Raw genomic sequence first — 15,000 nt, forward strand, 5'->3', positions numbered from 1 at the left:
AGCTTTATTGGCATGACAAAAACACAATTGGTATTGCCAAAGCATACATGTAAGTAGTGGTACTGTATGTAAAGAAAGAAAACAAAACATCATGCATCATACATTACTGCAACGGCAGTGTGTGTGTGCGAGTAATGGTGTGGATGGGACCTCGTTGAGCAGTGCAGAGCCAAAGGGTGGCAGAGCTGGCTATTCCCGGTTGAGGTCGGGTGTAGGGGTTTCCCGGCGCAGTCTGTGTGGAAGACACTCATACTGTAGCTCTGTGTATAGCAGGAAGGGAGAGGAAGGCAGCTGTCCGTAGGTTGGGTGAGGCAGCAGAAAGAGCGTCTTGCTGGCTCTGGAGTAGAAGGGAGGATTTGAGCTGGGGGCCAGGAGCAGATGGGCAGTGACTGGCCACCACTGCCGACCCGCCAACTGGAGGGTGTTGTGGTTCAGGGTCGAAACACCCCGTGGAAGTTGGATGCCACCTGACGACATCTTCTCCTAGCTGAAAGCTACAGTCATGCACTACAGTCAGTGACTGAGTTAGACAGCATCAGTATAGATGTATCCAATAGCACTTGGATCCTTAAAGTTTTGAAGGTCTGGGTGCAATCGATCTGAATTTAGGAAATAATTGATCTCGTATATCTTTCCATTGGCAGCCATCAGCCAAAAAGTGAAGCTCTGTTCCTATGGCACCTTGGTTGCAGTTGGTTTACAGTCTGTCTTCACTGGGCAGCCAGGTTTGCCAGTGTCGGCCCTTCTCCATAGCCAGACTGTGATTGTTAACACACAAACAGTACACTAACACATACAATATACACATTGACTCATTGTTTTTCTTATGCACATATACTCTCCAGCTCACATTCTGTATATCTCCACACACACACACACACACACACACACACACACACACACACACACACACACACAGGAATTAAATGATCATTAGCTGGTATACACAACCCAGCTCATCATTTGCAAGATGGCTTCATCTGTGTTAGTCTCCCTGTCTCCCCCCCTCTCTCTCTCACTCTCACTCTCTCTCTCTCTCTCTCTCTCTCTCTCTCTCTCTCTCTCTCTCTCTCTCTTTTCCATGCTGTCTGCTAAAGTCCTGGAGTCAGGAGGTCATTTATCTGCGGGCAATGTCTCATGAACTTTTTAAAGTGCTTCTTTTTTCTTCTGCTCATGTCAGATCATCTGAAAGGGCCCAGACATAGAGAGCGGATACTCTGACACTGCACACAGACTCTTAAGCAGCCCTAACTCCTCCTGAACCCGTACAAAGTAACCCACAGCACCATCTTTGATGGTGTGTGTGTGTGTGTGTGTGTGTGTGTGTGTGTGTGTGTGTGTGTGTGTGTGTGTGTGTGTGTGTGTGTGTGTGTGTGTGTGTGTGTGTGCTCATGTGTGTGTGTGCAATGTTCTCCAAAACGCATTGATTACGTAATATCTCTCTTTAATCATTCATGTCTGGCACTAATTAACAGCTTTTTTTTTTAATTCATTATGCATTATGTGCTGGCACGTAATGACTGATGCTATGCCAGTGTTTGCTATGTCACATAGTGCTGATCAGCTGAGTGAAACACACAGGTTAATGGATGCACATATTGTATTGTATAGATATCTTACATTATGCAATCCCATATTTAGTACTGCAGAGTTATAGCAGGTAGAGAGCAGGTTGTGAGTATGTATACAGTAATGATAGAGATTGATGCAGGCCCTGCATGTTTAGAAACTGTCTCTCTCTTTTTCTTTCTCTTTCTCTCTCTCTTGTTCTCTCTATCCCTCTCTCACTTTCCTGAGGATGTAGGTAAGGCATATCTAGCATGCTTTATAACATAATATAACTGGGAAGTTAATATCTCCCCAGAGAGAGACCACATTCTGATATTTTGTATGCTTATACTCTCACTGGGTAGAGAGGACAGGTTCGGATACTTAGAATCACTGTATGGAGTGGGCAGGTTCCGATATTTAGTATGCTTATAATATCTCCATGGAGAGGACAGGGTCAGATATTTAGTATGCTTAAAATATCTTCATAGAGATGGCAAGGACTGAATGTTTAGCATTCTGTTCCACTCTTAATGAACTTCCTAAGTGAAATCAAAGGTGGAGCAAGTAATCTGTGGTGTATATCAGACGTGCTGAATCAACTTTTTTGAGCATAAAGTATTTTCTCCTCAAAGTTTTTTTGTTCACTCCTAAGCTCCTTGTCACATTCCAGTACAGTCGTGTTTGGAAGTCCAACTCCACACAGCTGAGTTTTATTGGCAAACACGTTAGTCATGCTTTTCATCAAGGCTGTTTTCTTCTGCAAGTTCCCTGGAGGAGTTTAGTCTGCTGGAGGACTTAATCTAGGTCACTTTCTGCTCACTGCGTCCAGTGGACCGCTGACTGAAGGGGATTAATTTCCCTCTGAGGAACAGAACAGAGGGATTCTCTCTCTTTCTCTCTCTCCCTCTCTCTCTCTCTCTCTCTTTCTCTCTCTCTTTCTCTCTCTCTCTCTCTCTCTCCCTCTCTCTCCATGTCATTAATTTATTAACTAATAGACTCCACTCATTTTACTCAAGGAGAAATAGAGACCAAATGAGACCAAAACACAATAAAAACAGGGGGAGAGAGAGAGAGAGGCTGGAGGTGGAGTGGTAGAACAAGAGACACTTCATCAGCCTACATCACCAATTAAACTCAAGCTGAAGGCATTAAGGGTCATTAATGGTGGCTACAGTATATCTCACCTCACACACCCCACCTCCCCTCAAAACAGAGCCAAGTCATCTGTTAATCATAGCTGTAATGTCCATTTCTAGGCCCTCATTTTTAGCACATAAGATTTTCCGATGAGGGAGAGAGAGAGAGAGAGAGAGAGAGAGAGAGAGAGAGAGAGAGAGAGAGAGAGAGAGAGAGAGAGAGAGAGAGAGAGAGAAGAAGCAGCCGCTCAAAGAGGAGTCTGTGTTCTGGATCCCTGCCTCTCTCTGTCACCCCTGTTGCTGAGCTCTAATCAAATAGCCTTTATGAGGAAATGCCAGCAAATTACAGCGGCCCATTCAGATCAGATACAACCCGACCCAGTCCGGCCACCGGGGAGAGAGAGAGAGAGAGAGGGAAGAAAGATAGAAGAAAAAGAGAGGGGGGGAAGAGAGAGAAAAGAGGGAGTGGGTCCGTAGAGGACGGGAGGCAGCTAAATAAAGGGGAAACAGGGCTGAAAACAGAGGGAAACGGAGCAGAGTGGACAGACAGCACAGAGGCTGGGGTGGGTGGGGGCTAACGGAGGAAAGAAGCAGAAAGGAAAGGAGGATCATGGTGGTTAGAGGAGAAGAAAACAGACCAAGGGGGAAGACGGGGGGAAGAGAGTTGAACAGCATGGGTTTGAACAGAGAACAATTAGATTAAGAAAAAAGTGTGTGTGTGTGTGTGTGTGTGTGTGTGTGTGTGTGTGTGTGTGTGTGTGTGTGTGTGTGTGTGTGTGTGTGTGTGTGTGTGTGTGTGAGCATACAAGAAAGAGCAAAAGAGAAAAGCAAAGGCTGAGAATGAGAAAGATAGAATGAGCGATTGAAAGAGGAAATAAGTAAATACTGATGCACTGTAGTAAACAACAAGAGCGGGTGGAATAGAGAGAGAGAGAAAGAGGTCCTTTGGTGCAGTGTGTGTGTGTGTGTGTGTGTGTGTGTCATTATTGAGTCATGTGCGTTGGACTCTGCGACTGCTGCTAGGTCGTACCTCTCACCTCAACAGTACACTTCTTATTCTGGTGCCCGCCCCAGACTCTGAGTGTGTGCGTGTGTGTGTGTGTGTGTGTGTAAGCGTGTGTGGTTCATGGTTGTGTACGTGCACGTGTGTGAATTTGTAGTAGAGAAGCAGCTAATTAGCTCAAACTGGAGAGACCGGTGTTTGTCTGACGTCTTCCTGCCTGAGATACACACCCACACACACGCACACACACACACACACACAGAGTCCCTGTCTCAGTGAACACGCTATCTCTGCGGACGGAAACGAGGGAGGAGGAGAGATACAGAGAGAGGGAGAGAGGGAGGAGGGAGAGTTGTGGGACAGTTGGACTCTGAAAGTTTGTGAACTTGACCAGAGGAGCCAGACGGACACATTTAACCGACAAACAGCACTCCAGAGTGGCAGGTAAAGGCCAAGACTTTAACTCCGTACGGGCTTGAGTGGCAATAGACATGTTAGATGATATTGCAGCTGCTGCTGTTGTTGTTGTTGTTGTTTGTGCTTGTGTGTTTGTGTGAACATCAACAAAGCTGGAATATATGTGTGAGAAGCTGAATGTGTGAATGTGAATGTGAAAGTACAGTAGGAATCTTTTGAGGGTTTTAAATGCTGACGTGTTTGATTTACATGAACAAACTCTCTGCACATAGTGTATGTGTGTGTGTGTGTGTGTGTGTGTGTGTGTGTGTGTGTGTGTGTGTGGGTGTGGGTGTGGGTGTGGGTGTGGGTGTGTGTGTGTGTGTGTGTGTGTGTGTGTGTGTGTGTGTGTGTGTGTTTAAAGTGGTCTTTAGCAAGAGTTGCTGAAGTTTTAATTTACTCTCCAGTGCTTTACAGAGGTCTGCAGGAGAATAGGAGAATAAATCACTTTCCCGCTCAACACACACACACACACACACACACACACAGGTCTTATCTTGGTTTATAGGAGTAGTCCTCCGTAGCCACACTATCTAACCAGTGAAGGATTTTCCTGAATTGTTCTGTGTGTGTGTGTGTGTGTGTGTGTGTGTCTGCCAGAGGATGTCCCTGATTCAAACCCACTGTGCTCCATTTCCTTCCTGGCTTGCCTTGTCACTGCTAGGCTACGCTAAAACCCAACTCATCTCCTCTCCTCTCTGCTTCAATTCAGCATGTGACTTTCAGCTCCGCAGACCAAAGCGCCACTGGAAGTCTTGCTGCACAAGTAACTTTCAGCGCATCCGATGACTTTGATCCAGCTGAATTCCCTCTCTTTCTCTCCCCCATTCTTTTCTCTCGCTCTCCTCCCTCTCTGTTCTCTTTCTCCATCTTTCACTCATCCTTTCTTTCTGTTTCGGTCTCTCTCTTGCTCTCTGTGAAAAGCCTTCTATGTCCATATCTCTGGAACATGGTCGTTTGCACAGGCTGTAGGCTTGGAGGGACTCCATGCTTTTCTTTCTGATTACAAGCTCCATGGTGCTGCAGAAGAGATAGCAAAAAGAACAGAGTTGTTGTTCACTTACAGGCCTGGGAGAAAGACAGAGAGAGAGAGAGAGAGAGAGAGAGAGAGAGATAGGGAGAGAGAGTGTGTGAGAGGGAGAGAGAGAGAGACTGGAAGGAATGAAAGGAACTCAGAAAAATGAAAGAGAGCAGTGATAAAGAGAGAGAGAGAGAGAGGGAGGGAGAGAGGGAGAGAGAGATGTAGGGAGACAGAGAGAGAGTTTGTTTGGAACTGTGTACAGCTTATTGGACGGGACACAGTGTGTGTGCGGATGGAAGCGGCCAGAAAAGAGACAGTATGTGAGAAGGAGGAGTGCAATTGAAACAGATGAGCTGGACAGATAAAAGCAAAATGGAGACGCTTTTCCTGTGGACGTGTTCACTGCTACAGACGGATACTCTCCAGAGAATGCAAGCACTTCATCCTCTCTCTCTCTCTCTCTCTCTCTCTCTCTCTGTCTCTCTCTATCTATCTATCTATCTATCTATCTCTCTTTCTTTCTCTCACTCTCTCCTCTCTGTCTCTATCTCTCCCTCTTTCTCTCACTCTCTCCTCTTTCTTCTTCTCTGCTCTCTTTCTCAGACACAATGGTGTGCATCCCCCCTCTCTGTCTGTGTAATAAACGTGTTCTATATCTTTGTTACCGTACTGCTTCCAGGACTCTCCTGGCCCAGTGTGATCAGTGAATCACAGCCGTCTCTGTTTGAATTGAATGCCTAGACACACACAGAATCACACACACGCACACACACACACAGACATACACACATTTTCTTTTTTCTTTCTTAATCTTTCTCTATATATATCCCTCATATACACACACACACACACACAAACACACACACACACACACACACACACACACACACACACACACACACAGCTCAGCAAGCCGATTCCTTTGTGGTGTGAGTGGAAATGTAATGAAGCGTGCTATGTGAAATCACAGGGGCACAGGTTGACTCTGCGTGGAGACAACACTATCAGCAATATCAGCAGTTTGGGCTAATAACTGCTGGCCATCATGTTCTCTCTTTCTCTCTCTCTCTCTCTCTCTCTCTCTCTTTCTCTCTTTCTCTCTCTCTCTCTCTTTCTCTCTCTCTCTCTTTCTCTCTCTCTCTCTCTCTCTCTCTCTCCCCTTCTCTCTCTCCCTTCATCTGCTTCTGATGTATGGTCTTTTCAGTGGGTGATGACAACCATGCAACCTCCTTCTGTGTCTGTGAATGGCTTCTTTGCTTCCATGTTCCAGTCTCTGTCCACTGTCTCCCAACCTAGATCATCTCTCTTTCTCGTTAATTGGCTCTTAACGAAGCGCTGATCTACCACATCTGCATGTAATTAAGTCTCACAGAGTGATGGCTCCATCAGCTTCTTAGATGAATGCCTTCATGCCACCCGTGTGCAGTGCCTGATGGATGGTCTGGTGCTTTCTGGGTAATGTAGTATTCTTGGTCTGACAGGAAGAATAATGGCCAGATGCTGGGGTGGGGTGTGGTAGGGGTGGTGAGGGGGGGGGGGGGTGCACACAGGATATAAATACAGTATGACGCCACCGACGGCTTGGCCCCACGGTGAGCGATGGTCACTGCCCCACCCGCGTTGCCATGGTGTTGTCATGGCTACAGTGGCACGTAGGCATGGGGTTGCATATGATTGTGATGATGAAGTAGTTTTCACAGAGGTTGACCCTCATTTCCACACAGACAGAAAAAGACTCTTCTTCACCTCTGACTTCACCACCTCTGACTTCATCGCTCACTTCTTCCTCTGTGTTGCTCATGGCGAGTCCATTAATCTAAATGTAAATTCCCTGTTTCTTCACCAACTCCCAAACGCGTCCTCTTTCATAGACACAGTGACCTTGAACCTGATTTATCATCAGCGTCTTTTTTTTAAAATCATTCCAGACCACTCACGAATGATTCCCAAGTGACGCGGGGTTAAAGACTTAGTATGAAAACATGGGGTCCAGAGCCTAAGCGCCCCCAAGGGTGTCCCAAGGGTCCATTTCTTTCCTGTTTGTGGAGTACGAGTCTTCATCAACAATGTCAAGCCAAGCACACCTGCATTGTGCAGTGCAGATCAGCTCAGGGTCTCCTGGTAACCATCACTCTTCTTGTGAGCGCTTGGACGATGAGTCTGCAGGGCTATCCCAGAATTCTCATTTTGCCTCTCTTGACCATTAGATTTGTCATCCACATCAAAGATGTGTCCGGTTGGGAGTTCATTTTGAGTTGAATCAGGTTCGTTTGCGAGTTGGACATAGCCAACGCTGATAGATGTGTTTAGACAGGCACGTGTCCACGTACAGACAGTGGAATATGAATTGTTGTAATTTGCTGCTAATCTATTAAACTATTTAATCCATCGCTCTGTTCTCAAATACATATTAATGTCTATCTATGGTCACCATAATGAGCCATAATGAAAATACCCAAAATGGTAATGTTGTTCCTGAAAGGGAACCAACTTTTAATTGCATCGGTATATGTCAGTGCATTTATTGCCAGTTAATTTAATAATAATAATAATAATAATAATAAGCTTTATTTGTATAGCACCTTTCATACACAGAATGCAGCTCAAAGTGCTTTACATTTGGAGCATGTAACACAATAATAGTCAGTCAGTCATTATCAATCACTTTTCAATTTGTGCTTTGAAGCCATTGGCACACCCTGCCTTCCATGACTGGCTGTGGTGCAGTGCATTAGTGTACGAGGAATAGTGATGGTGTAGTGGTTTGGGAACTCTTCCAAGCAAGTTTCAAGCCAGAGAGTCGTGGGTTTGGTTCCTAGCTGCCACCAGGCACGCAACTGAAGCGTTCCATTCGCGTAGCGTATGCTGCAACAATTAGCGTCCACTATAACTAATGGAACTGGCTACAGTAGACGTCATAGCGGTGGATACGGCAGTAAAAAAATCAGACCAGTCTTCTAAAACATTTTTTTTACGCTACTCGAACGGAGCGCTTGCGGTACGTGCCTGGTGTAGCCTGCCTGGAAGCAAGCCGCTTGACCCCGAGAGTTGCCCCAGTGGGGACTGTCCCATAATTGGCTTCTGTAAGTCATTAGAGGTACCTAGTGTGTGTGGGGGATTGTGTGTGAGGGTTGTTTGGGGCCAGGCATGCTGGGAATGTGTGATACACTCCACCACATGAACACCTGCATCCACAGCTGTCATCAGCCAACCATGTGACAGGAAATATTGTTTCGGTTCTGCACGGATATTCTGGCAATTCCTAGCAGACTTATTTATCTGCCACTGGTCCTCTATGTTCCTCCAGTCATCACACAGAATTCAGAAGTGTTGGTCACACTTACAAGAATGACATCTATATAAATGTATAGCCAATAATGTACTTTTCCCCCTTTTAATAACATTTACTTATTATTTCGTCACCTTCTAAAATAATGGCATAAGTCATTTTTTGACAAAAAATATTTGTTTTGCCTAAATCATCATCATTCAATTTTTGGTTAACTTTTTGTGTTTTCTGAAAAACCTGGAAAAAAAATACCATTATTTTAGGAAGGTAACGATTTATTAGGTGAACTTTAAATTCAACTTTCAGAAGCATGCTTATTACAAAGTTGGCCAGAACAATTGTAGTTTGTTGGATGGCCCCTGTGGTCTGACTCTGGATACTGAAGGTCTTGCCTCAGTTATAGTTGTGTTGTCAACTGTGCTGATCAAGCCATCCTGGGTAATCGTTAACAAAGTTACAAGAGTTTGTTAGTTTCTCTCTTATTCAACATTTTCTCTCTCTCTCTTTCTCTCTCTCTCTCTCTCTCTCTCTCTCTCTGTTGTTCTCCTTCTCTTCTCTCAGGATTCCAAGCGGTCTGGCGAGATCGTGCCGTCCCCGTCGCTGGACGTGTTTTTGCCAGAGGACGAGGATAATCCATACGAGTCGGTGGCGACGGCCGTCACGCGCAAGCCCTGCTCGCTGGACATTAGCCGTCTGCACTCCTGCCCCCGAAATGGTATGTTCCCACGCCATGCCAATCTCCACGGTAACGACTGGGGAAAAGGTCCAATTAACCCCACCCACCTTCTGACAGGCACCGAATTTAGTTATTTCTCTCAAAAGTTGTTCCTCGTTGTTCTGTGCAGTGGCCACTAACAACAGTTGCAAAGCATGCCATATGCGGTCTTGAACCTCATACTTTTGAAGACTAAAGGTGATGATGCATGGCACAACGTTTTCAGCAATGTTGCTGGGCACCCACATAGCCAGTTCCATGTATTGTGATTGGCAATACTCAATAACATTGCCCAGCAACATTGCTCAAAAAGTGCCTGTGTATGTATTATCAACTTAGTGGTATAAAAAGATGCTGGGCCCAGATTTCCTTGCTTTAGTTGTGTGTCAGAGACTGAAGGCAGTTTCAGTCAAATGTATGCAAAAGCTTACAAGGCAGACATTGCAAGCTGCTACATGTGCAAGTCATGCTCAGATTTTATATGGTGTCTGCACTCTAGGTTCTACAGTGGAATTGGACAACAGTGGCATTGTTATACCTTGTATAAATTCCACTGGCCCCTACTTAAGATCTAATAATTATGACCGCCGCTAGCGAAGCTAGCGAAGCGGTCATATAGGGATTGTCAAAGTTTTTTTTTTTTTTTTTTTTTTTTTTTCCCGTCATCTACTTCCTGAAATTTTGGTCAACGATACCCGGGGCACCGAAACACCAGGGCACATGAAATTTGGTGGGTATGTAGCCCCACTAGACTTTTACGGAAAAATTTCGTTTGGTCCCCGGGGGCCACTCCCCCTCCGCGCTGGGCCCCCCGAAACCCAAAAAATGCAGTTTTTCCTCAATAACTACCTGAACCGTGGCACCGAGGATGAAGAAATTTTTATGGTATGTTGGTCTCAAGGGCCCACATCAACTTAGCCCATAATCACTCATTTGTGATTTGCACCCCCCCGGTAAAAAATGAAAATGCAATATCATTCTGCTTTAATCGCCCCTCTCTTCAGTAAAGACGTTCAGAACTGCACCAAATTTTATGTGTATGATTAACCTGACATTCTCTGGGGGTATGCCAAGTTTCGTAGAATTTCATCCATGGGGGGGTCTAAAAAATTAAGTTATGTGTACATTTAGTGACTCTACACTCATTGGCCTGTAGATGGTGGTGCACACATATACACATGCACACACACACACAGGCACCCACATACTATCGGTATTAGAACGGCCGATACATAATTACAAATTCAGTAGGATTAAAAGAAAGCCAAAATAAATATTCATCATCATCATCATGGCTGCATTTCCAGTATTGGCGATAAGTAGTCGTTTGTCCACTAGATGGCGCATCGTTGCAGTGAGACGTAATTTTGTTGGAAGTTAATCTTAAATGGGTTGGAAAGACACTATGCTTTCTACAAGGACAAGACTGTAGGCTACAGTAGTTTACCGCAGAGAACGTCTAAGGGTAGGATGATTTCTGCATGACATGTAATTCCCATTTCCTCTTGAAGCCGAAATAAATCTGAGAATGTTTATCGGACATGCTTGTTTTTTACTGCAGGTAGGCTACGTTAATCCTATCAATAGCAGAACGTAGGTAAAATAATGTTACCGTTAGCATGGTTGAGTGATGGAGGCCAATTTGATTATTGATGTATTTGTAGAAAACCATAAATGCGTTTATAAGCTACCAAGCAAATCGATAACAGCACTAATTGTATCTTTCGACTGTCATCTCATTTGCTTATGACCATAACCTAGGCTACTAACAGGAGCTAAGTGAGTTAGCCACAACACGTTCGCTACGTGATGGTTTTTTAATGGAAAATATATAGGCTACCTGAAAGATAACCTGTCTATGATCCCGTGATGATCTACAATCTCCATTTAAACCAGATGTTTTAGAGCGCACGTTGAGATGTATTCAGGGCAGGGCTGTACCTACACATATTTGTTGCACGTGCTACAAAAATCATTCTTTGCGATGAATGATTTAGTACCAACGTTACAAGGGTCAGATACAGTTTTGCCTATGGCTATTCCGTGAGACTGAGGCGCTTTTTGTTTGTTCGAAGTGCGTGTTTAGGGTGTGAGAGGGGAGTCGATGTGCTTTGATTCCAGCTTGGTAGTTGTAGTCTATGCGATTAAAAAACACGTGTGTGTGAAGTATCCAAACAATGATAACGCTTTCATTATGGCTGCTTTAGCCACAGACCTTGAGCTACTGTACAGTGGGTTGGGTTCCGTTTAGAAGTGTCCACTTCATTCGCCCTTTCCGTGATTCACAGCTACGTGAAATGTATTACTACTGATATGCAAAACTATTAACTTTTTCGCCAAGAGGTGGCAGCTTGATACTGTAAGGTGTAAGCCATTGGTTCCAACGGAGATTTTATTTGGGTCGCCAGCATAGCCTAGCGACAATTTGTGTTGTGTAATAGGCCTAGCATAGGGCCTACCTTATATAGCTTATAGTTTGTTAACAGTCACGGTTTTGTCATAACTCCCTCTATGCATTTTTGCATTTAGAATAGCTCTAAAACCGGGGGGCGAACACGTCGCAGGGGGGGCGCCAGTGCGTGGATATCTCAATCGCAAAATTAAACAATATTTATATCGGGCGCCTACCATGGACTAGGCTGGGTGAAAATCAAAAGATTGCGTCAAAAGATTGAGCTTAACCATTGACCTCATGGTTGCAAAATGCAAGGGAACATGAATCAGCATATTATTTGCACAAACAATAACGGAGAGTAGCTCTTCAACTTTGCCCGTTAAAATGTGTATGAACAGTCTCGCAACGCATTTCATGAAGGCCCTTTGGACATGTCAGTTATTTGCACCACTGGGAAAAACGGCATTTTGTTTTAGACTACTGGTATTTCATTTGTGCATTGACAATAAAACTGAATATCATTTGAACTAGATGACTAAACTTATGCATATGTAGAAGAAGAAACATTCACAAAAATCCATGACATGACCTCTCTTCTTGATAGCTGTTGAAAACTGCATGGAACTGACAGGGATTGTTTTGTTTAATAATAAATAAATAAATACATTATGCTGCTACCTTCTGCTTTTCCCAAATACAATGTAGCCTACAGGTGTACCTTTCATCAGTCCAGTTGCAATGGATGGACTGTGATGAACTGCCCTACTTGTGATTGTTTAGAGATTTTAAAGGTTTTATAACAATGTTACAGATTTTTTGGCCCAGAAACAAATCTATTCACCTTTGCAGCGCCAGTAGGCTACTTTGTGTGCGGAATGTGTGCAAACACACATTTCAAACAAGCATACACAAAAGTTTCAAGAGTGAGGAATGGAGTAGAAGATGGAGACAAATTCATTAATATGATTTATTTTCGCGGAATGGATGTGCAGGACTGAGCGGCGGTCATATTTTGTACCGCTACGCGGTACATCTAGTTTAATAATGATCTGGTAATATGTAATATGTGTGCGGGTGTGTGTGTGTGTGTGTGTGTGTGTGTGTGTGTGTGTGTGTGTGTGTGTGTGTGTGGTCACATTCCACATCTTAATATAAAATCGCAATCCCTACAGTATTAGCCACCCAGATGCAGGTCACAGGCAATTCCACGGTATTGAGGTCTTAATACTATTGCAGCAGCATTAGCTGGATCAGGAGTGAGGTCCAGAAATCCTTAGACACATCAAAGGCCCTTTTGTAACAGCAGCTAGACACTTCTCAATCTCATCTCAACACCTTCACAAACAGTTAATCTGAAGAAACAGATTACGTGCTCACGCAACATTTGCTAACCTGAGAGAAATAAAAGATGACCTAGAACCTCCCACACAAACATTTCCATCCCTGTTAGGAGTCAGATTGCTCACCACCTTGAACTAATTCAACTGAATCATGTTAGCTTAACCTAAAATCATTTGAATCATTTTCTGACAGAGCCTTGAATATGATGATGGGGATGTTTGTGGGATACTTGATATCTTATACGTAAATTGACGACAATCATACTGGTACTTTAATTTCTACCTATTCAGTGAATCTGTTGACTAAACAGTGAGATCATAGCACAGGAACCTTTAGAACAGGCTGTGTTCACACTTCAGGAAGTCTGCTTTCTTCTATACAATATTAAGAAACATTTATTGTCATATAGATAACTGGTACATTCTGTGTATTGTTTTGCTGTATGTTCACCTTAAGGAATAATGTGCTATTTGCGTTATGATGTCATGCATATTGTGGTGTGTGAGGTATTTTATTTGTAATGTAGTTTTTGATGACACCAGTCCAAACTAGCGACCTTCACTTTACAAAGGTATTTCAGCAATGCCAGTTAAAGCCGAACACTTTTTTTACTGAGGCTTCAAGATGACATACTGCACAGCCACAGTAAATAACACATAAGACACGCAAGTTAAATCAAAAAGCTCTTGGAGTCGCAAATGAAAACCCAAGTCACCATGGAAACATACTGTAGTGCAACTTGTGAGGTAGGCCTTAGACTCTTCGATGCGTTATCGTTACAGTGTATCAACATTTGTTAACCGGAAACCTTCTAGGAACAGCTGACGTCAATAATAGAACACTTTAAAAAATTCCATGAAAGTTACCAATCCTGTGATTGTAACATCGCAATGATGGCATCAGGCCTCCCTCTCTATTCACCTTATTCCGCGCGCATACATGGGGGCGCTAGCTTTGCCCACATTGTCTCCGAACTTCCGTTTGAGCAGTAGCATCCATTGCGATACATTGAGATAGCAGAGCTCTATCGAGATGACGGGCATCATATGTTATGGGTCATCCTAAAGTTAGGAATGTTTATTTAGGATTTTGGTGACTTAAGACATTTCTGTTATACACCTTTCCTATCTGAAGTTAGGAAAACACTGACTTTGGAGCGGCTGTTCTGTAATGACTTTCTAAACTAGTTACCATAGTTACCAAACAGATACGGATTTGCGAGTTTCTCCATGATACAGCGGCCACTGCCGCATATCGTCTACCCACTCCATAGGGGTGAATAGCCTTGGGTAGCGAAGTACAATTGCAAATCTGACCTCCTGATGGCATTTGTCGTTTTCCTCCCAAGATAGCCTCTCTATCCTCTTCTGCTGTGTTATCCCAATGAAGCTAACTAGACGTAGCTAACCGACCGGAAGTTTAAAGACAATGTGGAATTTAAAAAAATGGGCGGGGCTGAATAAGGTGAATAAACACGGGTTGGCCGCCAGCATGCTCTGGTTGCAGCGGGTGTGGTAAAATGACACGTCACCTTTGGTCTTTGTTTTAGTCTGCTGTTATTGTTGTTGTTGTTGTTGTTGTTGTTTGATTGTCATTTGTTTATTCATTTATGTTATTGTGGCAAAGTACACTCGCACAGAGCGATGTCATGGCAGCATTCCCCACTCTGGCTGGTGAGTCACCTGGTGGTTGCCATGACAACTGCCTGAACTGTTGCCTGGAGGCTGAGTGAATCACACCTGATGTTTGCTGCAGCGGGACTGTGCTTGTGTGTGTGTGTGTGTGTGTGTGAGTGTGCATGTTTGTATATGTCTTGTTGTGTTTATGATGATTTGATTTCTTACATGTCACAGACTTTACTCCTCCTCATTGTTAGTTGTAGCTAAATATACAGTATTTGTTCCATAATCACAATAATGTGGACACAGATGAGTGCTTCTACTTCATCATGTGTTTTTGAGTGCATCTTTGAGTTTGACTGCATGCATACATGTGTGTGTGTGTGTGTGTGTGTGTGTGTGTGTGTGTGTGCATATGTTGCATCATCCCAGACCACCGTGATGTTGTTAACGTCCATCTTTCGGGCTGCATGA

At 43.9% G+C, this 15,000-nt stretch overlaps 1 protein-coding gene across 4 annotated transcripts in view; it reads left to right on the top strand.

Moving 5' to 3' along the window:
- The window catches only part of anks1b (ankyrin repeat and sterile alpha motif domain containing 1B), a 276,364-nt gene that overhangs the window by 134,835 nt on the left and 126,529 nt on the right, over positions 1-15,000 (top strand). For all 4 annotated transcript variants that reach the window (XM_076296682.1, XM_076296680.1, XM_076296681.1 and 1 more), the window contains one exon: positions 9,018-9,171. In XM_076296682.1, the coding sequence (XP_076152797.1) occupies positions 9,018-9,171 (154 nt within the window). The remainder of the gene's footprint in view (positions 1-9,017; positions 9,172-15,000) is intronic.

Source organism: Alosa pseudoharengus, unplaced genomic scaffold (assembly GCF_046254945.1).
Source record: "Alosa pseudoharengus isolate Yale_2024_CS ecotype anadromous, Long Island Sound unplaced genomic scaffold, YU_APseudo_1.1 YU_APseudo_1.1_scf_20, whole genome shotgun sequence".
Taxonomy (NCBI): domain Eukaryota; kingdom Metazoa; phylum Chordata; class Actinopteri; order Clupeiformes; family Clupeidae; genus Alosa; species Alosa pseudoharengus.